At 37.9% G+C, this 25,685-nt stretch overlaps 1 protein-coding gene across 1 annotated transcript; it reads left to right on the forward strand.

Annotated features, from left to right (window-relative positions):
• Positions 1-1,002: 1,002 nt before the first annotated feature.
• supv3l1 (SUV3-like helicase) lies at positions 1,003-24,393 on the forward strand. The gene is made up of 15 exons (XM_041269205.1): positions 1,003-1,460; positions 2,013-2,090; positions 2,936-3,043; positions 3,924-4,038; positions 4,136-4,304; positions 5,733-5,844; positions 10,220-10,297; positions 10,473-10,564; positions 10,951-11,131; positions 12,248-12,341; positions 12,496-12,715; positions 13,850-13,930; positions 15,794-15,970; positions 22,265-22,413; positions 23,404-24,393. Exons 1-15 carry the CDS (start codon positions 1,184-1,186, stop codon positions 23,876-23,878), a joined length of 2,406 nt encoding a protein of 801 aa, XP_041125139.1. The 5' UTR covers positions 1,003-1,183; the 3' UTR covers positions 23,879-24,393.
• Positions 24,394-25,685: the final 1,292 nt, after the last annotated feature.

Raw genomic sequence — 25,685 nt, forward strand, 5'->3', positions numbered from 1 at the left:
GTCTCGCGAGAGTCAAGTTGTAATTGGAACGTGTGTGTCACTTTTTCTTGTTCGAATTTTAATGTTTGTATTAGTCCTTACATTAGTAAGACGAGTGTGAAATAAACGAATACAAAACATTATTAAAATTCAAACAAGAAAAAAGTAATTTACAACGGTTAGTTTTCAAGTGCTTCCACCCAGAGTTCCGCAGCGGGGATTGACATGTTGTTCCTCCAATCAGTGACGTGGTACTTTTTTTTTTTTTAAACTATCTCCCCTCCCTTTCCGGTTTAGAGTTAATGTTGTTTTGTTTTCTCATTTGTTAATTTGTTTTCTTATTTGTTGTTGTGTTTTCTGATTTGCTATTTTGTTTTTTAATTTGTCGTTGTGTTTTGCACTTCAGGGCCACCGTAAGCAATACTAGTGAAACACACACATTTACAGTGACGTTCTGGACGCGTCAGATGTCCATTTCCTCATGAAAAAAATGAACAATTGTACAAATAAACGTTTCTAAATTGTAGAACTTAAGTGGATCATAGCATACTCTACTTCTCGATTTCTTTGCTCATTTTTTATTTTTATGGTAAGCATGTTGTAAACATTGTAGCGAGGACTCTGTAAAATCTTTTTTTTTTTAAACTATCGTAAACAGATGTTGACTCTGGATTCGTTTTATTAACACGTTACTTCCATAATATACAGGGGTTACAGTTTTGTTCAGCTTTCAGCGCTACTGGGCACCTCTGCCATAACACCTGAAAAAAAACTGGCATGTAAGAACTTCGACCCCTTGGGTCCTTTGTTTCCAGAATAATTGAGTTGGCTCGTACAAATCAAAAAAAAAAAAAAAAAAAAAAAACACAGGCGTTTTCATGAATAATACCACACGGGACATTAAATACTATATATACACGACAGAATAACTTGTCTTGTTATACTTTGGTTTACGTGCTTGACTGAATAATTACAAAAAAAATTCTAACAATTTTGTTCAGGCAATTAGTCAGAGCGCCTTGTAGCATATGGGGTCCTTTTCCACGTTGTCAGAATGAAACTTGTATTGACCGTCCTTTGCAGTTAGAATGTGGCTAACAGTTTATTGAACACAATGTGGCATGTATATTATCGAAACAAACTCTTATAGGGATAAAATATTAGAATAGTAGATCTGAGCTGTCGATCATTTATTTAATAAGTTATGTCTTTAAAGCGATGCCTGTTTCTGCTGTCTCGGTCTCCACACCGGGCAAACTGTCTCCGGAGCACCGTTGCTGTGCTCGCTAAGGGCAGCGCAGGGGCTTCGGCTGTACAGCGACAGTGCACCGGGGCTTCTGGCTTCATCTGCAGAAATGCGTCTTCAAGCAGCGCCTCCAAACCTCCAGATACTTCTCTCTTTGTACCACTACACGTAAAAGCTACCCACAACAACGGAGAAGGAGCCATCGGAGAGGAGCTCACCCAGCCGCTAGATAAAAGTAAAGCGTTGACATTTGAGTACAGTACTATTTTTATGTATATTGTTATTATTATTATTGTTATTATTATTATTATTATTATTATTATTCACTGACGAAAGATGTTTTCTTTTACAATGGGATAACTCATTGGTTTTTGTATTTTGAGCTTAAGCCTTGAAATTCAAGTTATCTGAATAAAGATACTCGACATGCAGTGTAATGACGTAACCTCCTAGTGTTGCAAGTTGTAACTGAAGTTTGTATGATTCATATTGGAATTGAAAGTTTAAGTGGAAGAAATCTTGACCACCTGCAGCTGAAACTACATTTAAAGAATGTAAACAAACTGAAAAGCCAAAGAGGTCTGGTTTCTTCTGTAGTAGAGTGCCCTGAGTATATACGGATACATTACAGTGATCAGTCTGCAAAGAATCTCATTTTAGTATTTACCTAAACATGATTGGATTGTGTGACACTGCAGTTTGTGTACCTGTTTTTTTCCTGTAGTTCATGTAGAAATGACACCTCTTTTGGGTGCAGTAGTAAGGCTGGTGATTCCTTGTTTTGCAGGTGAAGTGCTTAAGGTTTTAAACAGATTCTACAAAAGGAAGGAAATGCAGAGACTTGCTGCAGAGAATGGTTTAGATGGTAAGAAAAAATAAAGTAAACTGCAGAACGATTGCTAGTTTTAAAATCACAAAAAACAAAAACAAAAGGTCCCAATGACCTACACCTACTACTTGAATTGCAAATCATATACTATAACCCCCAACCTCTCATCTTGTGAATTACTTTCAGGGTGGCTGGCAGAATATGAAGTGTTTTGACAGTTTTTTCAAAGTTCTATTACTGTTTGTAAATTTGGTTTCAAGTCTTGCAATAATAATTATTGGTGCTGTTGGTCTGGTGCTTGATGAGATATTTTGAAGCAATAGAGTCTGAGCTGGGTAAACCCAGTGGGATCTGCATTTAGCCTATTGACAGCATCTCCCCTGTGGAAATATTGTAGTCAACAAAAGAGCCATCCATTACTTACTGGTTGAGATAAAATGCATTAATCTGCATAGTAATGCAACCGAAATTACCAATAGTTTCACTTTCTCACTGATAATCTCTATTTATACTTTGCTGATATACATGTTTGAAACAGCTTACAAAAAAACCAGCCATAGAGAAACTGTCGTGCAATCTTTGTTAATAACCAAAATCTTAAAAGTTTAATACTGGGCAAATATTTTAACATTTGTGGTTGTTTGCACTTGTTTTTATTTTTTTCTTCAAAATAATTTTACAAATCCACTTAAGAACTCTGATGAAACATAGCAAAAGTATTCCAACGTAGTATTTGAGCGACTCATAATCTGTGGATATATGAATATGCATGTCCGTCCGTACAGTATGCACTGTATCCAGTTGGAGTAGGACTTAAGAATGTTGTTAGGTGCCTGTATCTGCATGTTTTATGTCTAAAGTAAAAATGTATTCTTTTACAGCTCGCCTCTTCCATCAAGCATTTATCAGCTTTAGAAAATATGTTCTTGAATCGGATGCGCTTGGAGCCGACTTGCATATCATTTTAAATGATTTCTGCTGTGGCGCTGGTAAGTGGGAAAGAAAAAAATATGTAACACTGTAGAAAGGTCCTGGTATGGTGCGCTAAAAATAAACTTACGTGTCCAAACTGATAAAGTTTATTTACATAAACAAAAAAATAAACAAAGTAAAGATTTCCTACAGGGTCAGGCAACTGAGTCTTTCCATATGTGAAAATTTAAATTAATGAATTATCTAATTTTTGCCTCAAAGGCTGTAATTCAAATGTATATAAATAATCTCATTATGCTTCTGGGAATTCCATATGTTGAAGATTACTCAACTATCCCAATCTGAGTTAACTAGTTCTCAGGCTGAAAGTAGTGTGGTGACAGAATTGCACTACACCAGGGGTGGCTAAAGTTGGCTCTAACACGCCTGGTCTTTGTTCCAGCCCTGTTGTAAATTGTTTAATGGAATCAACAAAACCTGTTTCTAGACCCTGAATGAGTTAGTAATCTAATTTTCCCTGTTAAACCTGTAGCGGAATGCTCCTCCAGCACCATGATTGGACAGCCCTGCACTATGCAGCATTTATAGCCATGTATATTTATAATATTGACATATACTGTAGCAGAATCATCAACCCTGCTACAAGTACAAAATTATGTTGATAAGAATCTGCATTGCATCAATTTCCTTAGCTTGTGGCTTTCCATTTAGTACCCAGCTGGTAATCCTAGTAAGTGAATGACAGAGGACTTTTGAATAAGAGGACTTATATTTCTGAGTACAGGTGCTTTGCTTTGTAGGCTTTACAGCTTGCAGTCCTCTCTTAACAACACTATAAAAACCTGCTACAGTACAAAACTTGAAAATATAAATGTATAGTATAGGTCATTTAAACATTAGTATATTGCTGCTTTCTAATGCATGTCTTCATCCCAGGTCATGTCGATGATCTTTACCCCTATTTCATGAGACATGCCAAGCTGATCTTCCCAATGCTGGACTGCATGGAGGACCTCCGTAAAATCAGTGACCTGCGAGTGCCAGCTAATTGGTAGGTTTGTGCAGAAGCTGGGAGAGAGGGGTGGGGTGTTCAGAGAAAAGTCAACACACTGAATAACGGATAACCTGGTGTTTCTTGTTTTCTGTAGGTATCCAGAAGCCAGAGCTATTCAGAGGAAGATCATTTTTCATGCCGGTCCCACAAACAGTGGGAAAACGCACCACGCTATCCAGAGATATTTAACAGCCAAGTCCGGCGTGTATTGTGGTCCCCTGAAGCTGCTTGCACATGAGATCTTTGAAAAGAGTAACAATGCTGTCAGTATTGCATTCCACACATGTCTGCTTGTGTGTGTTCTAACTCAGGATGTTTAATCTATTTGCTACCCTTATTTAAGCTAAAGCATGTATTCCATGCTATAGTCAATAGGAAAAGATGACCTGTAATTGAGTTAGCTCTGCTAGTCTCTTATGAACACTGTGAAATCAATTGCTATTTTAATCAGTCACTATTTAGATTAACATTGAAGTTTAGAAATAGTATGAAACAAGCATTAATACATTACTACATTGATTTTCTGATACTCATTAATCAACTTTACCATTATCTTATCATTCTGCACCTACGAAACAGATTTATTGGTAAAGCTAAGTAAAGCAGACAAATGTTTCAGCGAGTGCCGCCTTTAGTGTACTTTGTCTAGTGTACTGAAGAAGGCACTAGCTGAAACATTTTACTAATTCAGTTAGCTGGATTTTTATTGAAACTGGAACAGCTGAATGACACAGAGTAAATCAGTCTGAAAAGTGTAACACTAACAATGCTGAAAGCTTCTGGAAAGCTGGAGGTGATTTTTCAGAAACTTCCTGTTAGGACAATGTGTATTTGTAATTAAAGTATAAGAGCACCATGATGAGGCGAGAAGTGAAAATGGCACTGAAGCTAATAAAATGCGGAAAGTTTGGTTTTAAGGGGGTTTTGCCTTTTAAAATTGGAAGTACATTGCGTGTCTGAATATTTGCAAAGTGAAGTTTCCTTAACATTTTTTAATTAAAAAAAAAAGAAATAATTTTTTTTTAAAATATATATATAATATAATATTAACATTCTTAGAATTCTTAGAGATTAAGTTATAAAGCTTTACGAAAGGACACAACACTGATGGTCCATTGTAATTATCAAAAAAACATTTACCTGTTCCCCAGCATTGTTTTTTTTTTTTTTTTTTTTTTTTTTTTTAAAACCTCTTAAAAACATAATTATTGAGTGTATGCATTCCATGGCAGCTGTACAGATATTAGGGTCTGACACTATTTAGATGAACACAATACACCTCCATTGTCTATTGCTCATACAGTATCTCATAAACCATTTAAGAAGCCTTCGTATTTCATAGTATTAATGGAAACTTCTCAAGCAAAATCTAACAATACCCTTCAATTTGACCCATGACATATGCTGTGTGTCTTATTGTGGTCAGTGTGACTTTTTGGTTTCCAATGATAATGACCATACGCTTGTGGAGAACTTTTACAATGCTGCCATTGGTACACTGTCAAAGCCTCATAGAGCTACTGGCTTCATATTTGCGGGAAACAGTATAATAAAAAACCTCTGAAATGAAAAGTACTAGTTGAAACATTTGTTTCTTCTATAAGCACTTGTATAATCTGCATTTATAAACCGTAGACCTTGGTCATGGTGCTTTTAAAGGATCCTGATCACTTGCTTTGTGCTTGTTTCAGAATGTGCCTTGTGACTTGGTGACAGGAGAGGAGCGAACCCTCGTCAGCCCAGAAGGAAAGCAGTCCAATCACGTTGCTTGTACAATAGAAATGTGCAGCGTCACCACTCCATGTAAGTACCCCTGCTTCGAACAACAATCTCCGAGACCTGTCAAGCACACGACAGATATACAGGATATGGCGGAGATGAAGAGCAGAAAATTCCCTGCTGTGCCAAAAAACCTATAAGATTGAGTGGACCCCATTGTAGTCAGGTAGCTAGCCAATACAAGGCTGTCATTAAACTGCTGCTTTGAGACTGAACTCTCTTACAGTTTTCACATTGTTAATGAGCCAGGCTTGCCCTGTCTTTTTTCACCTCTGGGTCTCCTCTTTTTTCTTTTTAAATATTTGCTGAAAAAATACAGAGGACTAGGGGTGCAACAATTAATCGATGCATCGGTTATTGATCATCTGTCCTTAAATTTCCCGAGCTTCGAATACATATTGGTGAATCGATTCAACAAATTAGAATCCAGTTTGAATTTGAATTTGCATTAAAACCTTGAGTGTGTGAGAGTGCGCTTCTTTTATTGCTAGTATGGTAGATTAGCGCGTTGCTAGGGTACACACTTTAGGCATTTTGATATCAACAGTTCTATTTCCGATATCAAAAATGCATGCTAATGAACATCCGGATTCCATTTTGGACTTCAAAAATACATACTAATAAGACAGAGACTTCCGGTCAACACGTTTGTAAGCACATTATCCTGGGTATGCCAAGAATGCCATGGACGATAGTGTTGATAATGTTTCTGCTGTATTAAGGCGCGTTTTTTCATCTAGAGAACGGGCCAGAACAGCCATGTCTAACAATAACCAAGCATTGGAGTTAGTGACTTTAACTCGCAGGTCTTTTCAAAGAAGAAGAAAAAGAGATTTAACAATGTATTGTATGTTCATAACACATCGCATAACCTAAAAATTAAAAAAAAAAAAAAAAAAAAATTCTGCATTCAGAATGCTTTAGCTGAACATTACTACTTCTGTCTTAATTATTAAGACAGAAGTAGTAATGTGCTATATAAAACTATATATAAGCCTTGCGAGTTCCAGCCCTACCCGGAAGTGCATTTTCTATGAATTGCTTTAGAACATTGTCCATGTCACGGGAATTCTCAGACATTTTGCCAAACACAAAACAGACAGACCGGGTGTAATTCATTACCTAATTAGTATGCATTTCCGATATCAAGAACTCAAACCGGATGCTCATTAGTGGGCATTTTTGATATCAAGAATATGATTACAATACGTATATCAAAAATGCCATTCTTGATATCAAACATGCCGTTCTTGATATCAGCAATTGAGGATTAAATGTTAAATCAGCTTGCCATAGAGAGGTAGGCATAATTCACGTTTTCTTGATTTAAAAATAGTTCAAATAGAAATTAGTGTTAAAATATACTATTTTCTATTGTTATTACAATGCTAACACTGGGACCGTCGCGGTTATACTCGTAAAACCGCCTCAGGCAGTCACTATGACGGTTACATTTTAAAAATCAGTATTAAAATGAAAGACAAACTATCGGATACAACTCAAAAGTTTTATTCAAGCACGTCATATCAACTGTATACATCCGTATTTAAATGAACAATTAAACATAAAATGGTTCATTTTTCCAACTTACCATGATAAAGCATAAAAAAATTAAAAACTATAATAAAATAAACATTTCAAAAGAAACTAGTGTGTAAACAGGTATATGTACATTCAAAACTGTAAAAACTAATGTACTTTTTTTCATTAAAATGAAAGTGTGGGAGGGTGTGTTAATTCACTGGACACTATACAAAATTGTATTGTTAAAATGCTCCTTGGCGCACTGATTTATTTCTGCCACAAGGCTGGCTGTTCACTCGTGGTGCACACACAGGTGCTCAAAATATTCAAACAAAAGGGCGAAAGAAAAAAGGAAAATAAAACACAATAACAAAACTACAAATAAATGTTGCTGCAGTTGCAGCGTTCCCTCACCGTCGCTACCCATACGGCTCTGGTCTTTAGCCTGCTCTTGCCATTCCTCTGCTATACTCTTTGGGGTTGCCCAGGGTTACCAGGGCTACCCTTTACAATATGTGTTTTTTTATTTTTAATATATATATATGTATATAAATATGGAATCAGAATGGATTTAATTAGAAGTTTTTGCCGCTGATCAACACAAAAAAGTCCATAGTGTCAAATTGAAAAATAAAATCTACAAATTGTTCTAAATGAATTACAAATATAAAACAGAAAATAATTGATTGCATAAGTATTCCCCCCCTTGAGTCAATATTTGGTAGAGGCACCTTTGGCAGCAATTACAGCCATGAGTCTATTTGGATAAGTCTCTACCAGCTTTGCACATCTGGACACTACAATTTTTGCCCATTCTTCTTTGCAAAAATGCTCAAGCTCCGTCAAGTTGGATGGGGACCTTTGGTGAACAGCAATTTTCAACTCTTTCCACATATTCTCAATTGGATTGAGGTCGGGGCTTTGACTGGGCCACTCCAGGACATTGACCTTTTTGTTTTTAAGCCACTCCAGTGTGGCTTTGGCTGTATGTTTGGGGTCATTGTCCTGCTGGAAGATTAATCTTCTCCCAAGCCGCAGGTCTCTTGCAGACTTCAGCAGGTTTTCATTCTCTGTACTTTGCTGCATCCGTTTTGCCCTCTATCTTCACAAGCTTTCCAGGCCCTGACGCAGAGAAGCATCCCCATAGCATGATGCTGCCACCACCATGCTTCACGGTAGGGGTGGTGTTCTCGGGATGATGTGCAGTGCTAGGTTTACGCCAAACAGCGCTTGGCGTTGAGGCCAAAAATCTCTATTTTGGTCTCATCAGAACATAGAATCTTCTTCCACTTGGTCTCAGAGTCTCCGACATGCTTTCTGGCAAACTCTAGCCAAGATTTGATGTGAGTTTTTTTCAACAATGGCTTTCTTTTTGCCACTCTCCCATAAAGGCCAGTTTTGTGAAGCACCCAGGCAATTGTTGCACAGTATACATCATTTTAATATACCAACCTGTTGTTATATCTACTGGACCTGCCAGCCACCAATTTCTTCATTCTTGTGTAAGGAATGCACCATGGAAAATATCTGTAGAGATGTCATCTTGAATCTAGCCACAGCAGAAACATTTATGTCAGAAAAACTGCAAAGCAGCAGGCTGCAGCACCTCAGCCTGGATTCTATGCTACAAAGTGACACACGCAGAGAAAACATGTTACTTTCGTTTTAAATTATGAAATACATTCGTTTTTACAGTTTTGTATGTACCTGTTTACACACTAGTTTGTTTTGAAATGTTTATTACAGTTTTTAATTTTTTGAAGCAGTGCTTTATAGTGGTTAGAAAATAAAACCTTTCATGCTTAATTGTTCATTTAAACACGCGTTTTGGCTGTGCAGATGTTTGATATGAAGTTCTTCAATAAAACTTTTGAGTTGTATCCGATAGTTTGTCTTTCATTTTAATATTGATGTTGTTTAAATGTAACCGTCATAGTGACTGCCGGCAGCAGTTTTAGGTATGCATATAACCATGGCGGTTAATGGGACAGCTGCAGGTGCGTGCATATTCTTTCATTTGTTAAAAACTCCTTTGTATTTCTTTTTAAACGCCTGTTCTAATTTGAATGTTCAAAGTTGTGCCTTTTTGTTTAACGATTATGTACAACAATGTTTTTAGTTATTGGATCTTCTGTTAAAAAACTGATGTTCCTTATTTTGAAAAATAAAATATCAATGCATCGATTATCGTTGGTAGATGCATATATGATAATCGAATATGAAATTAGGGTGCTGATTGAACCAATACAGAGGACTTTTAGTCACTTTTCTCAGAACTTTTAAATGTTCTGAGTTGCCTCAAGCAAAAATGTTTGTGGTACTTTTTAACCGTCTTTTGTGAATGTCTAAAAAATTGTTTTACTTTCAGAAAAAGGCATACCTTTCCGATTTGTAATCGCATAGCATATGTGAAAGACACAGTTGAATGTTTAATGGTCAGACTCACCAGCATATTTGACCTTTGGCACGGTCTTTGAGCAAGCCTGAGCAAGGTGGAATGTGTATAATAAGGCCAGTTTAAAATAGCGTGCACCACTTAGAGCCAGTTAGAGCCAGTTAGAGCACCAGTTAGAGCCAGTTTGTTAAGGATTTGTAATGGAAACATATTACCATTGCACACCACAAGTGGTCATTTTTATACTGGCCTCATAACACAGATTCTACCTTGCTCGAGCAAAAACTGTCATAAATAATAATAAATGGTGATCACGAACACAAGTTATGGGATAATAAAGTGATAAAAAAAATAAATAAATCAAATTAAGATCTGATCAGAGTATAGTACTTTATATGTTGTGCCAAGTCCTAACAAATTAGATAGTAAGGTTATGTAGCCTATTTTATTTTTGTACTATTATGGGTATTTTTTTTCCAGATGAAGTCGCTGTTATCGATGAAATCCAAATGATCAGAGATCTTTCCAGAGGGTGGGCTTGGACAAGAGCACTTTTAGGTATGTTGGGAACAGATATCCCTGTTGGCTGAATAATTCAGATGAAGAACTATATTTGTGAGACATTAAAAAGGTTTACACATGAAATAACTAATTGTCATCTTTTTCTGAGAAGAAAAATCTGCACTACTTAAAGTATTATTGTTGTAATAGTAATTTGTTCCCATTGAAACAGGGTTGTGTGCTGAAGAGATTCACGTATGCGGGGAAGCTGCTGCCATTGACTTTGTTACAGAGCTCATGTACTCTACAGGGGAGGAAGTGGAGGTAGGTGTCAGCTGAGCAATTAAAACCCAAGGTTATGCATTATAGAGTTTGGAGGCTAGCTGGCAAATCCACAGTTTATATCTTGAAATCATCACTCAGTGTTGAAGAATTCAAAAATCTGATAAGGACAAATCGTGGACTGAATTGCAGTGACAGGTCAGGTTTGAAGCTTTTGACAACAAACAAAAATGTAACAAAGTGGGATGTTTTCTGTGACCAGATCGAGATACCCATATCAGTGTCTGCTGGAGTTTTATACATTTAGATGAATAGTTTTGTTGAAACGCCACTGTAAATGTATCTAATACAATCTGTAATTCCCCTACTTTAGTAGGTATGCGTGCATTTGTTAAATACTGAAGTGTCAATCTCTTTTCATTCGTTAGATTAGAAACTACAAGAGGCTGACGTCCATGTCTGTGCTGGACCACGCAGTCGAGTCCCTCGATAACCTGCACCCCGGAGACTGCATTGTGTGCTTCAATAAGAACGACATTTACTCCATCAGCAGGCAGATTGAGGCCAGGGGCTTGGAGTGTGCAGTCATATATGGCAGTCTACCTCCTGGTAAAGAACATTAGCAGTGCTAATTTGAAGTAATCTATGGAGCAGTAGCATATAGTGCCCCCTTGGTGTTTAAAGCCTGTGAGTGAAAATGCAAGTGATATTATAGGGGGGCAATGGGGGATTAACCTTTTTTAAATTATAATGATGCTTTCTAACAGGAATCTGTTGGTCCAACTTCTCTGATATTTTCTTTGGAATCAGGAAGTTAAAAAGAGCTGTGAACTAGGATTCTACAGGAGAAGTTGCCAGGTGGATGCTGATTGAAATTATTAAAATTAGGGGTGCAGTGACAACTAACAGTCATTGGTGCAGATTATAAAAAATATATTGATATTTGAAGTGTACCGTCAACCAATGCAGACTTGGCTTTTTCATTTCCTCTTTTTTTTTTGTAACAAAACATCTGCAGATTTTTGGTATGGCAGAATACAAAATCACAATCGATGGCTCCCTAATTAAATTTAAATTTAATATTTGAGCAACAGAACTCCGAACCATGCAGAGTTACTGTAAAGTATCATAAAGGTGGAAAAATGTGTAAAATGTCAATCGAAGCTAAATGAGATGTGTATGTCTTTCTGTACTATATTTATACCTTTATTTAAATAAATCTACTAGTATCCTGCTATATATATATATATATATATATATATATATATATATATATATATATATATATATATATATTATATTACACACACATATAGCTATTGCCAAAAGTTTTGTATTGCCCTATAGAATAATAAATGTTGCTTCATAAAGACGAATGAAACTTGCTGAATAATGTTGCGTTAACATATTAAATTTCATTCCACTTTGTATTTTTCCATATACTTAATGAAAAACAAAAAATAAATAAAAAATGTGACAGTTTTAATTCTAACATGGAATACTATACTACTATTATGGCTTCCAGTCGTCTTTTGCAATCACTTTGTAGTTTCTTTGTTGCATGATGTTACATAAAAGATCTAAATTATGTTCATATTTTTTTTTTTTTTGGTCTCAATCCTAAAATTCTAGGTGATGCAAAAGTTTAGGGAATAACTGTATATATAATTATTATTATTATTATTTTAAACGTTTTATCTGTGTTTTTTAATTTTATTTTTATAGGTACCAAATTAGCTCAAGCAAAGAAATTCAATGACCCAGATGACCCGTGCAAGATTCTCGTTGCTACTGATGCTATAGGAATGGGATTGAATCTGTGAGTATCTACACTGGGGGATTCTACTCCTTTCAGTCGAAATGCAAACGTGTTACATGAAATGTATATGACGACCTTCTCGAATATATAAGTATGTATGGATGTTCCTTCTATTTTTGTCCTAGCAGTACAATCTGTATCTCCTCCTGTGCAGGAGTATCAAGCGCATCATCTTCAACTCTCTGGTGAAGCCCACTGTGAATGAGAAGGGAGAGAAGGAAATGGACACCATCACCACCTCGCAGGCGCTGCAGATTGCAGGCAGGGCCGGCCGCTTCAGCTCCATATTCAAGGAGGGCGAGGTGACCACCATGCACCGCGACGACCTGCCTGTGCTCAAAGAGATCCTCGGCCGCACTGTTGACACCATTGAGGTGAGCAGGCCTGGGCACTAGAGGCAATCGCAGCAAAGAAATAACACAGTATCAGTCAGGTCACGTTAGGTTAGGTGAAAGGTAATAGTTGTAGCTGGAAGTTCCAAGCACTGGCAGCAGTGTGGTCCAGTGATTAAAGTCCATGGCTTGTAACCAGAAGGTCACCGGTTCAGATCGCCACTGACTGACTCACTGTGTGAACCTGAGCAAGTCACTTAACCTCCTTGTGCTCCGTTGTGTGGATGAGATGTTAAATCCATGTCCTATTGTAAGTGACTCTGCATATAATGCACAATTCAAGCCTACCTCTGTAAAGCACTTTGTAATGGTGGTCTACATTGAAAGGTGCTTTATAAAAATGAATATTATTATTATTATTATTATTATTATTATTATTATTATTATTATTATTATTATTAATTAGACAAGTCCAGCAAAATAACCATTAGATTGCCCTACACACTTTCTGGTGGTCTTACAGAACCCAGGCCAGTATGTCTATATGTAAGGCGTAGTGAATCCACATTGTTGTGACACAGAGAATGTATTCGTCTACAAAAACACACATTAAAATGTTTTGATCCTAGAACAAGGTGCAATGCAAATACAAATATCATATACAGCACCCTGGAGTTGCTTTAAGCCATAACTTTTTAGAGTTTCTTTGTTGTTGTCTAAATGAATGCTGTCACCAGTATCATAGGTTCCAAGTATGGGTGTTTTAATACTTTTATATAGTGCTGTAGATGCAACAAACAGGAAATCTACAAAAAGGCACAGATAAGAACATCAGATTGAAGTTGTTATTTTAGATTCGGTACTCTACTCGGATTAGGACTCGAGGGCATGAACAGAAGCTGAAGAACAGGACAGATCCTACAGCCCAGTATAATAATCCCAAACAGTGGAAGCCTTGCTGTATTTCCATCCCCTAAACATTTCTTTCAAAATGTTTACGTTGTAATCTAACGCTACATTACATTTTTTATGCTAGTTTTTTCTGGCATGCCTAATCCTGTAAAGTGGGCTCAGTAAGAGAATTGAATTATTTTGAATTTGCTGTAACGTGTTGAATAATGTTATTTTCATGTTGGCTTTCTTTACTAAACATGTTTTCTGTTTCTTTCATTGTAGACAGCAGGCCTGCACCCCACTGCTGAGCAGATTGAAATGTTTGCCTACCATCTGCCAGACGCTACTCTATCAAATCTGATTGTAAGTACTGAGATGGCAGCAAGCATATTGTGCCACTTCAAATGTCTTAACAATCCTAGAACATTCCGGCAATGCTGCACTTTGAACTTGTGATAAGAATCTTACACAGCCTTTGTCAAATAGAGCACCCCCTTAGGTTTCCTAAGCCAAGATCAATAGAATAGATTAGGTTATAAAACCATCACTTGTAACTCCTTTGGTGTCCTGTGTACACCATGGGCTCTAAAACAAACTAAGTTATTTTGCACTACAACTACCACACAATACCTTGTAAAAAAGATGTTGTAAAAAAGGTTTCATCATGGTAGAATAGATAGGTATCCAATATAATGTACAGATAGTGGACAAAAAAATTGAAATACCTGGGTAAATGAGGGACACCAAGAATATTGAAAGCAAGGGCTTCCACACAGGTGTGGCTCATGCGTTAAGTTAATTAAGCATCCCAGCATGCTTAGGGTCATGTATAAAAATGCTGGAGAGGCCTGGTTGCCTATAATTATGGCTAGCATGGCTGCAAGAGGAGACCGCAATGACTTTGAAAGAGGGATGATTGTTATGGCGCGTTTGGCAGTAGTTTCAGTAACCAATAAAGCTCAACTTGCTGATGTTTCACGAGCAGCGGTGTCTAAGGTGATGTCGGCATTAAACTCCGAGGGAAAGACATAATCAGCAAAGGGCAACAGTGGGCAGAAGCGCATACTCCAGGATCGTGATATCCGTGCATTAATTCGAAGTGCAAGGCAAAACAGGCGAGCAACTGCAGATCAGTTGACTGCAAATTTCAACCTGTGGTGCAAGCAGCCAGTTTCGTCAAAAACGGTCTGCCGAGAACTCCACAGAACGGATTGCAGTGCACAAACCGCTCATCACACCTGGCAATGCACGTTTGCGAATCAAGTGGTGCAAAGAGCACAGGCAATGGAATACTGAGCAGTGGAGAAATGTGATATGGTCAGATGAATCATTCTTCACCATGTTCTGGACAAATGGACGAGTGCACGTGTAGCGAAAACCTAAAAACTCTACAGCCCTCAGTGCTTGGTTCCAACAGTGAAGGGTTCTGGTGGTTCCGTAATGTTGTTGGGCACATTTTCCTGGCATGGTTTGCGGGCACTCATTCCCTTAGAAGGCAAGGGCAATGCTAATCGCTACTTAATGGTGCTGAGTGATCATCTTCACCCCATGTTGCAGCATTTCTTTCCTGTCAGGGGGGTGTCTTCCAGGATGACAATGCCCCTATCCACAGAGCATGTGTGGTTACCCAGTGGTTTGATGAGCATGACACTGATGTTGTCCATATGTCATGGCCTTCTTAGTTACCAGATCTAAACCTAAATGAGCATTTATGGATTATTCTGGAACGATGCCTGAGACAGTGTTTTCCACCTCCATTAACCAGACGTGAGTTGATTGACTTTCTCGTGGAAGAATGGTGCCGCATCCCTCCTGCAAGAATTCCAGAGGCTGGTAGACTCTATGCCATTGCGTGTACAGGCCGTACTGGCCGCATGTGGTGGCCCAATGCCCTATTAAGTGACTTTACATTGGCATTTCCATTTTATCTCCACAACCTGTATGTACTAAAAATGTCATGAGCACAGGGAACTACATAGAACACACTCAACCCAACATGTTCTCTCTCTCTCTCTCATGATTATTGCTTATGTAAAATATTTTTTTAATGACTTGTGTTTTATTCTGTGTATATAGATTGCCTAATATGATCTTTAATCAAATCAACTAGCTAAAATTGGACTCCAGTAAATTATGCAATTATCTCAGTTTTCAACCCCATTAATAAATAAAACTCAGGATAGTCATCTGTATATACAAGCGATTTTTTGTTTTTTTCCCCTGCAGGATATCTTTGTGAGCTTGTCACAAGTGGATGGTCTCTACTTCGTCTGCAACATTGATGACTTTAAATTCCTAGCAGACATGATCCAGCACATCCCTTTGAACCTGAGAGCCAGATATGTGTTCTGCACCGCACCGATCAACAGGAAGCAGCCCTTCGTTTGCACTTCGTTTTTAAAGGTGCGTTTACAGTGAAACACAAATAAACTTGATTGTCAAAATTCCAGATATATTGAACTTAAACAATATTGTTAATGAGCAACCTGGAAATCTCAAACTTAGATAAGTGTAGCATTTTAAACACTACACCTTTTAAATGGCATACAGTATGGCCCAGATATTCAAAGCAATGCACAATCCCCTCGCAAAATTTATGCCTCGCAAAAATGTTGCTTTTGCACAAAAAATTTTTTTGCAACACTGCACAAAACAGTTGAGCGAAGTTGGAAAACAAGAGTTTTTTGCTCAATTCGCAAATGTGCCTAGCAAAACCACCTTCACATTCATTACCAATATAGCAGAAATGCACAAAAGCTACGCGTGGATGCGCAGAATTGGAATACTACACGACACCTGCACATAAGCTCAACACACATCAGTAGCATTGGCATCCCCGAAGTTGCATGCCCACCCCCTTAAACATATAAATAAGCTACTAAATGGAGAAATGAAACAATGGACCACAGGATAGTGTTAGCTATTCAACATAAAACTTAAATAAAAAATATATTGTAGCGACTTGCTAACTGGATAAGTGTCAACATGAAAGAGAAGGACAAAATATCTCTGTAGCATCAAACGCCACTCTTTATTTTACAAAATGCGCCTGTCAGCCGGTGTTCTGAGTAGCTCCGACCCATGCTCCTTACACTGTGCATGAACATATTTACAGAAGTGTGGACTGTAAACCAAACCCACAATGCTGAAAACACTAGTCTGGTCAGAAACCCCGAAGACGGGAATCTCAGCATGGAGCTGGGCAAGAATGCTGCCTGTGGATGCAGCCTGCACATGTGTATCCCTTACTCATACTCCTGCTGAAAGTCCCTTCCAACTGCCCCCCACTCACCACTCACACTGCTCCTGCCACACCTGTATGGCATAGTCAGTAGCATGCAGATCATGGTTGTCAAAGTATACTTCTGATATCAATGAGAAATAAATAACAATAAAAAAAAAAAAAAAAAAAAAAAAAAGTTAGCTGTGTCCTTATACCTGAGTGTGGAATTACCGGTTGAGTGGCATGAAAAGGAAAGGGAACCTTTGGAGAATGCAACTACAGGGATATTTTACGGAGTGAGCCCTTTGCCAAGGTTGCTGCGGATAGGGCACTTAGCAAAATGCATGTAATGGCTCATGCATACATTTGTGTCAAATGTTTATCATTATCACAGGCATTAACATGGCTAATAAGCTGAATATTTACAGGGCCATCACAGGTTATACGGAATTCAAACAGATGTATCTATGCTGTTCTGTTTGCTGGGAAGTGAGTTTATGATTTCTCTACTTCTGTCTCCATAATTTTGACAAGTCACACAAATATGAGTACAGATCTTTTTGTGGGTTGTAGTAGGGAGTCAGAGAGAAAAAATGACACCAAATTTTGGTGCTTCTTTCATTTGTTTGGTGTGCAAGGTAATCAAACATGCAATCTTCAGGAGTGAAAAAGCTACTGCCCCCCTAGTTAACTCAACCCAATTAGGGTCAGCTGTTTAAATACTTTGGTTAACAATCAGGCCTGATATGGGCCAGCCCTGCCCAATATAAATCTGACTAACTTTGGCCCTTACCATCAGAGTGAAGTTATCAGCACACAGGTTCTAGAGACACATCATGCCACGATCAAAAGAAATTCCTAAAGACCTCCGGAAAAAAAGTTGTTGATGCCTATCAGTCTGGAAAGAGTTACAAAGCCATTTCTGAGGCTTTGGGGCTCCACCAAACCACAGTCAGAGCCATATTGTCCAAATGGAAGAAGTTTGGGACAGTAGTGAATCTTCCCAGGAGTGGCTATACTGCTAAAATCTCTCCAATAGGAAGGTGTAAAATCATTCAGGCGGTCACAAAGAACCCTAGAACAGCATCGAGGGATCTGCAGGCCTCTCTCACCTCGGCTAAGGTCAGTGTTCGTGACTCCACCATCAGAAAGACACTGGGCAAAAATGGGATTCATGGCAGAGTAGCAAGGTGGAAACCACTGCTCATTAAGAAGAAAATGATAGCTTGTCTCAAGTTTGCCAAAAAGCACCTGGATGATCCTCAAGAGTTCTGAAACAATGTTCTATGGATAGATGAGTCAAACGTGGCTGTATGTCTGGCGAAACCAAACACTGCATTCCACAGTAAGAACCTCATACCAACGGTCAAGCATGTTGGTAGTAGTGTCATGATTTGGGGATGCTTTGCTTCATCAGGACCTGGACAACATGCCATCATTGAAGGACCATGAATTCTGCTGTGTATCAGAGAATTCTACAGGAGAAGGTTGGGCCATCTGTCTGTGAGCTGAAGCTGAAGCGCAGCTATGTCGTGCAGTAAGACAGTGATCCGAAACACACAAGCAAGGCTACATCAGAATGGTTGAAGAACGAGACATTTAAAGTTTTGGAATGGCCTAGTCAAAGTCCAGACCTAGAATACCCGATTGAGATGTTGTAGCAGGACCTGAAACGATCAGTTTATGCTGGAAAACCCACAAATGTCACTGAGTTGAAGCGGTTCTGCATGAAGGAGTGGGCCAAAATTCCTCCACGGCACTGTGAGAGACTGATTAATAACCACAGGAAGCGTTGGTTGCTGCTAAAGGTGGTGTAACCAGTTATTGAGTCTAAGGGGGTGATTAGTTTTTCACATGGGGGCATTGGGTGTTGCATAACTTTTTATTTAATAAATAAATGAAATAAGTATCAAAATGTTATTTGTTCACTCAGGGTCCCTTTTATCTAATATTAGATTTTAGTTGATAACATTCAGTGTCAAAGATAGGCAAAAATGCAGAAAATCAGACAGGGCAAATACTTTTTCACACACTAATATATATATATATATATATATATATATATATATATATATATATATATATATATATATATATATATATATGTACAGTACCAGTCAAAAGTTTGAATACACCTGCTTGGAACCAGGTTTTTCAGGATTATCTATGCTTTTAACTGTATAAACTTGTCTATAAACTCTTAATATTTATTATGTGATACGTGTACTTATATAAGCTGATAATTATAAGTGAATTGCATTCAAAAATTACATTTTTAAATGAAAATGTAAATCTTGTCAATTTCAATGAAATGGTCACCCAGAGCAAGGGGATTTCAGTCTGAAGCCCAAAGTTAAAAGTCTGAAATGAGTATAACACGGTGTTAGAACACTGGCCTAAGTATAAAAGTATCTTCGTTAGATGTTCTCTGAGTTAACTAGCATGTTACCTAATTAACCTTTTGTCACCAATTATTGTTAACAGGTGAGGGTCCATGATTACTATAAATATACGTAGCACAGGCACAAGTTTGTCATTCCTGAATGTAAGGGAGCAGAAATTGGCAAAATACGACCAGTTAAACAAAGAAAAAAGTCTGTAATTATTTTAAGAAATGAAGGTCAGGCAGGCCAAGAGTGACCTCAGATTCGGAGAACAACTTCATTCGAGTCACAAGTCTGCGAAACCGGCGATTTAACTGCCCCTGAAATACAAGCTCAGCTAAATGCTACTAGTACAGATGTTTCAACATCAACTGTTCAGAGGAGATTGCGTGAAGCTGGCCTAACTGGAAGAATTGCTGCAAAGAAACCATTCTTAAGAGTGCAGAATAAGAGGAAGAGACTTGCCTGGGCCAAAAAACACAGAAACTGGATGTTTGAGGAGTGGAAGTCGGTCTTCTGGACCAATGAGTCAAAATTTGAAATATTTGGGTCCAACCGTAGGGTATTTGTAAGACGCAGAGAGGGTGCGTGTAGTTCTGCATGTGTGGAACATCTGGCGAAGAAGGAAAGTGAAGGACAACTCAATCTAATGACCTGGCCTGCCCAGTCTCCAGACCTCAATCCCATAGAACTTGTATGGGACGAACTGGACAGGAGAGTCAAAGCAAAGCTACCCACAAGTGCCCTACATCTCTAGGAATTGCTGCAGAAGAGCTGGGAAGACATGTTGGGTGATTTCCTGCTGAAACTTGTTAACCGAATACCTTGTGTTTGTGAGGCTGTTAAGGCAAAGGGTGGCTATTTTGAGGAATCCAAGATTTAGAGACAATTTTCTTGAACATTGGTTTGATACTCCTTGTGTTTTGTTTTGTATATTGTAACGTGTTTTCATTTTCAAGTATTTACAGAAACATATGATGTAAAACATTGTCAATTATGAAAAAAAAAAAAAAAACCTAGTTTCCAGCAAGTGTACTCAAACTTTTGACTGGTACTGTGTGTGTCTCTATATCTATATCTATATCTATATATATATATAATATATCTATATATAGATTATATATAATATATATATATATATATATATATATATATATATATATTATATATATTTTTTTTCGAGCTTGATGACAAACCTAGGCGGCAATTAATTCAACTTAAATAAAAGGGGCTAAACAGGCAGTGGAACAAGAAAGGAGCACCTTTCGCACATTAACTTTACATTCAAAATGCTGACAAAATGTACCAATACAGTAATTAGTAGCCTAGCCTACTACTGTATACGCAGTGTCTTTGATATTGAAATCTATGTGAATGCAAGGTAAGGAGGTGCAAGCTGTTGCTTGACTGATCTAGGGTTGATATACTGCTGTATGTGTCTATTATAGTAAAGCGTTCCTGCATTATACAGGTAGTTGTTTAGCATCTGCCGGCTCGGTCTGTGTTACATACCGACGGCATGTACTACAATACCGTGCTGTACTCTTGATTCTGTTTTGCGCAGTGAGGGGTTTTGTATGAATTTTAAAATCATTACCAAAGCTTCTGTTGCTACCAACTCCTGAACCATTTAGCTAGCAACTTCATATCGTCAGTGTTATGAAAATTATGTGGGCCAAATGTAAGAGCACCCTTGACTTTGACTTGTGACCTTAGATGGCTGCCATATTGGGGTTATGTGACTTTTCTTTTAGTTTTCTGCAAGATAGAAGATATTGGCTTGTGAATGGTTTCTTCTATATAGAGACTGCTTTTGAGTTATTGTCTTAATGTTTGGTACAAATCTGTGTTCTTATACTTTTTGAAGTTCATTCGATCTGATATGACTTTCTGCGATTATGCTAACAGTGATGAAACTTTGTTTTTCCAAAAGAAAAAAAACACCTTACATCTCAGTTGTGAAGACCTCTTCACTGATAAAAGCTAATACATTTTCAGAGAGTTTAGTAGGCTGCAAAGAACTAGCTCACTTATATAAGGAGGGACAAAGTTAAACTGGTCAGGTGGCTCAGTGTGCTGTTAATAAGTCCACAAGTCACAGTTATAGCCAGTCCTTATGGCCAGTGTCAGCAATGGATGTGATCTGCTGTCTAGCATCCATGAACACATCAGGGTGCATGAAGGCAGGGTGTGTGCTGATTCACATTGTGCTTCTCTGTAAGATTTAATAAATACATACTAAGCTAAAGAGGCAAACTTCAATTTCATACCAGTAATTAAAAGTGGTTAAGAAGAGTTTAGATTTTTTAAAATCGATTGAATCTAATTAAACAAAACCAACTTCATTGTGATATGAGTTTTTGCCAGGCCAAAGTAGCAACTATATAAAGTCTAATTACAAATATTTGTATTGGTTTTATTAAAGCATCAGAAAGCCAAATTGTTCCTGCCCTTATTAACCATCCTTCTCATACTTCTTAACCTTCAAAACAGTTTATTAAAAGTCCATTTTGCATACCAGTTACTATTACTGTATACATTTTGTCTGCGAAAGTACAAAGACACAAAGGACAGTTATCTTGCACTGGGAATGTGTGACAAAAAGGAACTAGAACAGCATTTGCCCAACACTTAAAAACACCCCAAAGCAGGCTTACAAATGAGTGCATTCATAGTAATTGGTGTATTGGGGGAAATCTGCATTTCTTCTTGTTTTGTTCCCTTTCCATTACAGAGGCATGTACAAAAGTTTAAAATCATTCCAACAGAGATCATATTTATTTAATTCAGGAATTTGGATCACAGCTGGAAAGTAAATAAATGAATAAGTAAATAAATTAGCCATTAGTGGATCAGTATTTTTTTACAACTATTAAAAATCACATCCATGTAAATAAACAGAAACACCTCAACTTAAAGCAGATTAATTATATGTAGTTGTGCGGGAATTATGAATAACCCTGTTGAGTATGTAAATCAGCATTTATTTGACCACGTTCCCTGTATTATTTCTGGCCATAGTATTTCGTTCCTTTCTTTTTAGTTCTGCAATCCAAGAAGACAGACTGACTTGCAATACTTGTTTTTCAGTTTGCCAGGCAGTTCAGTCGAGACGAGCCCTTGACCTTTGACTGGGTGTGCCGGCATGTCCGCTGGCCGCTGGTGGCCCCCCGGAACATCAAGGACCTGGTGCACCTGGAGGCTGTTCACCTCACACTGGACCTCTACCTCTGGTTAAGGTATTCACACTCATGAAACTTTCACTCAGTTGTGTTTGATTTGGGCAGTATCTTATGCCAATTAGGATATTCACCCTGTTGACTGTCTGCACCACATATCAAAGTGATCCGAATTAGTTTCTCAGAGACAGCCAGTAACAATTTATGATGCTTGACTTATCGGACACCTTGTGTTATGTCTTTGGGAATGTTCTCATAACTTTTCAGTTTTTTGTATGGTAATTCAAGGTCTCTTACACACTCAAGTTGCTTATTTCTTATTTTGTAACATTAGCGAAGGAGTTTTCTCCTTTTATCTCCATTGTAATGACAGAAGGTGCAGAAATACAGTAGTAACAGTAATATTGTGGGTGCCTATATTACAGTTTGGGTCCCTTTTGCATGAGTACTATAAAATACTATGATTGTTTTTACAGTATGGACACCTTATTGAGCTATTGTAGGCTGTAGCCCCTTTTTGAAGACACCACTGGCTACACTAGGAGTATCCCTTGAGCTCTCCCTAGTTGGGCTGGTAGGGTAAACGTTCTCATTTTTATATATGGCAGTAAATTACTTGCAGGTTCTGCAGTTTTTGTTGAGGAGCTGCCCTGTCATCCACATGTAAATTTAATGGGTAAATGAGTAGTAGGGAGTTACAATCGTCCCAGGTAACTGTGGCAGATCTGCTTAGTGTGTCAGACAGCAGAAGAGCTGGAGCACCTGTGGGGGAGAGATGAAAGCAGTTTGGCCATTGTCTTTTGTTTATTTATTACAACAGCTTTCTTTTGTTTTTTTGATAGTTCACAGACTTTTTATTTTTTTTACAAAAGCACCTGTTTTGTGTTATCTCTGCCTGCCTGCTACAACGTCCTGGTCCAGTGACTCCCGTCTCCTGATACATATAAACAAACAATTGACAAAATTAATTACCAACATCCTTTCTCAAGACACAGTTTGGATTATGTAATTCTATTTCTTTAACATGTTACATTGTATCTCTCCCTGTAGCTACCGGTTTATGGACATGTTCCCGGACGCAAACCTTATCCGTGACATCCAGAAAGAGCTGGACAACATAATTCAGGAAGGAGTGCGCAACATCACCCGGCTGATCAGAGCATCTGAAACAAACACCTCCTCTGGCACTGGCACAGACGCCATCCCGGACGACGACATCCCTCTGCACAGGACCTTCCCAAAGGACAGGGGGCTGAACGCAGAGGACTTGCCTGAGGCCAGACAGCAAAAACAGGGACAAAGGCGAATCCGTGGCTCCAAAATGCTGGACTACAGGACACTAGACACTAGGCAAGACGGATCCCTGAGCTCCAGGCTCGTGCAGGAGGGACTGTTGAGTACAGATTTGCTGGAGCAGTTGCAGAGGGAGTGGGCTGCTAGCCAGGCCAACGGGAAAGACCCGTGGAAAGAAACTGCAGGGAGTGGTAGAAAAATCAACTCGAAAGGAAAGAAGAAAAATAAGTAAAACTGATTATTCTTAATATATGAGATACTTTTTTTTTTATATCATTGATGTATGCATAATATTGTATTCCTTGCCTGTTTTATGTCCTACTGTGTGTGTTCTTTATGTTGTTTCTGCTTAGATACCTTGCTTAAAGAATGGCCACCAGGGGGCGTGCAGCTGTATTTTGAGTCCCCTTTGAGGCTATGATTTTTTATAGTGTTTACATTTATTAACTCAGTAGTTGCATAACTTAACATGGTAGGTTCTGTAAGTTAATAGACATAATAAACAAGGATGTACTTAGAAAAAAAAATGATTGAGAACACTCATAATAGGGTAATAAACAGGTAAGAAGTGAAATCTTCAGAAATGTAGATGGTATAAACTACCGTAGCTATTTAATTGTGAGGATTTTGTTAACTGTTTTATTATAAAATAAAATGTACTTTATTAGCTTTTTTTTTATAATCATGCAATATTGCTAACACGATAATAATATTTGTGAAAGGGTTAATAAATTTCAATGATTTGTGTTTTGTGGTTGTTGATTTTAATATGAAAGTACACAGCGCTGTAACAGAATAACAGACTGACCCGCCCAATCTGTAATACATGCATTCTCATTGGGAAACGTAGTTTGTCATTTTGTGTTCAAAGTCTACTGCAAAGTTATAAAAGTTTATCATTTTGTACAGTAAATATGTGGCAATTATAATTTCTGCAAAATCACTTTGACAGGCATATAACTCCAGCCTCAGTGACCTTTAAACTGTGACTCGGAGTCTGGTGCAGGTGGCTTTAGCCTCTTGATCCCTGGGACATCATCTAGATAACAATTGGCAATTTATAAAGTACAGAAGTTACACTTAAACTTGACCTTTCTTTTGGTATTTTGTAACACAATCTTCATCATTCTGTTAAAATTCCACCTGCATATTTGCAGTGCTAGAATTAGTCTTTCCTTTCACTCAAAGTTTTCCAAAAAGGCAGACTATTCTAATGACATGTAGGCGATTTCAGTGCTGTGTTATAAGATAAAATTAGGCTGATGGATTTAGTTTGTAAGATCTTGAGGTTTCAGGATCACTGAAGAAATGAAAGCTGCAGAAATGCAAAAAGCTGGTAAGTATTTGCTGCTATCTCTAGAAGTCACAGCTGCAGGTACAATTGTATCTTTGTAGGTGTTTCAAGACAGATAGTAATACTTTTTCAGTTTTCCTAGGCCACATTTATTCTGCTGTTCTTTTAGTTTTTTTTTTGTTTTTTCACTTAAGTGTATTGCCTAGTTTATCTTTATTGTGTTTCATTTAAATACATTTGAAAGTTATGCATTAAAAAATGCAGTTTATTGTAACATGGTTTACTTCATACATTGTATAAATGTTAGTCTGAGCAGAAGAGCAAACACTGGCATGCTATTTAGAACAGTGTTAAACACAGCCTGCAACTTTACCAAACATACTTGAAGTGGAGCTCCTGATTATCCTGCTTTTGTAGTTGCTACAGGCATCCGCTGGTTAATGGTTCACAAGAAGGTATAGCCACTGCCTTGTCAGAAATGTGACTATCCTTTTATACTTTATTTCAAGCCTGCTGTGATCCCAAAGGGTGCAGATTTGTTTGCATCCTGACATATTTAATAGGGTCTGGAAATAATACCAGCTAAACTTTAGCTGTAGGGCCACTATGTGGCATTGATTCAACTTAATGAGTCTGGAAGGTAGGATAATGGTTCTAAAGGTATACCTGACCACTTCTCTTTGGTTATTGCCTTTATTCAGGTAATCTGGGGGTCAGTGAAGGGGGGGGGGGGGGGGGGGGGTCA

The sequence above is a fragment of the Polyodon spathula genome, chromosome 13 (assembly GCF_017654505.1).
Source record: "Polyodon spathula isolate WHYD16114869_AA chromosome 13, ASM1765450v1, whole genome shotgun sequence".
Classification (NCBI taxonomy): Eukaryota; Metazoa; Chordata; class Actinopteri; order Acipenseriformes; family Polyodontidae; genus Polyodon; species Polyodon spathula.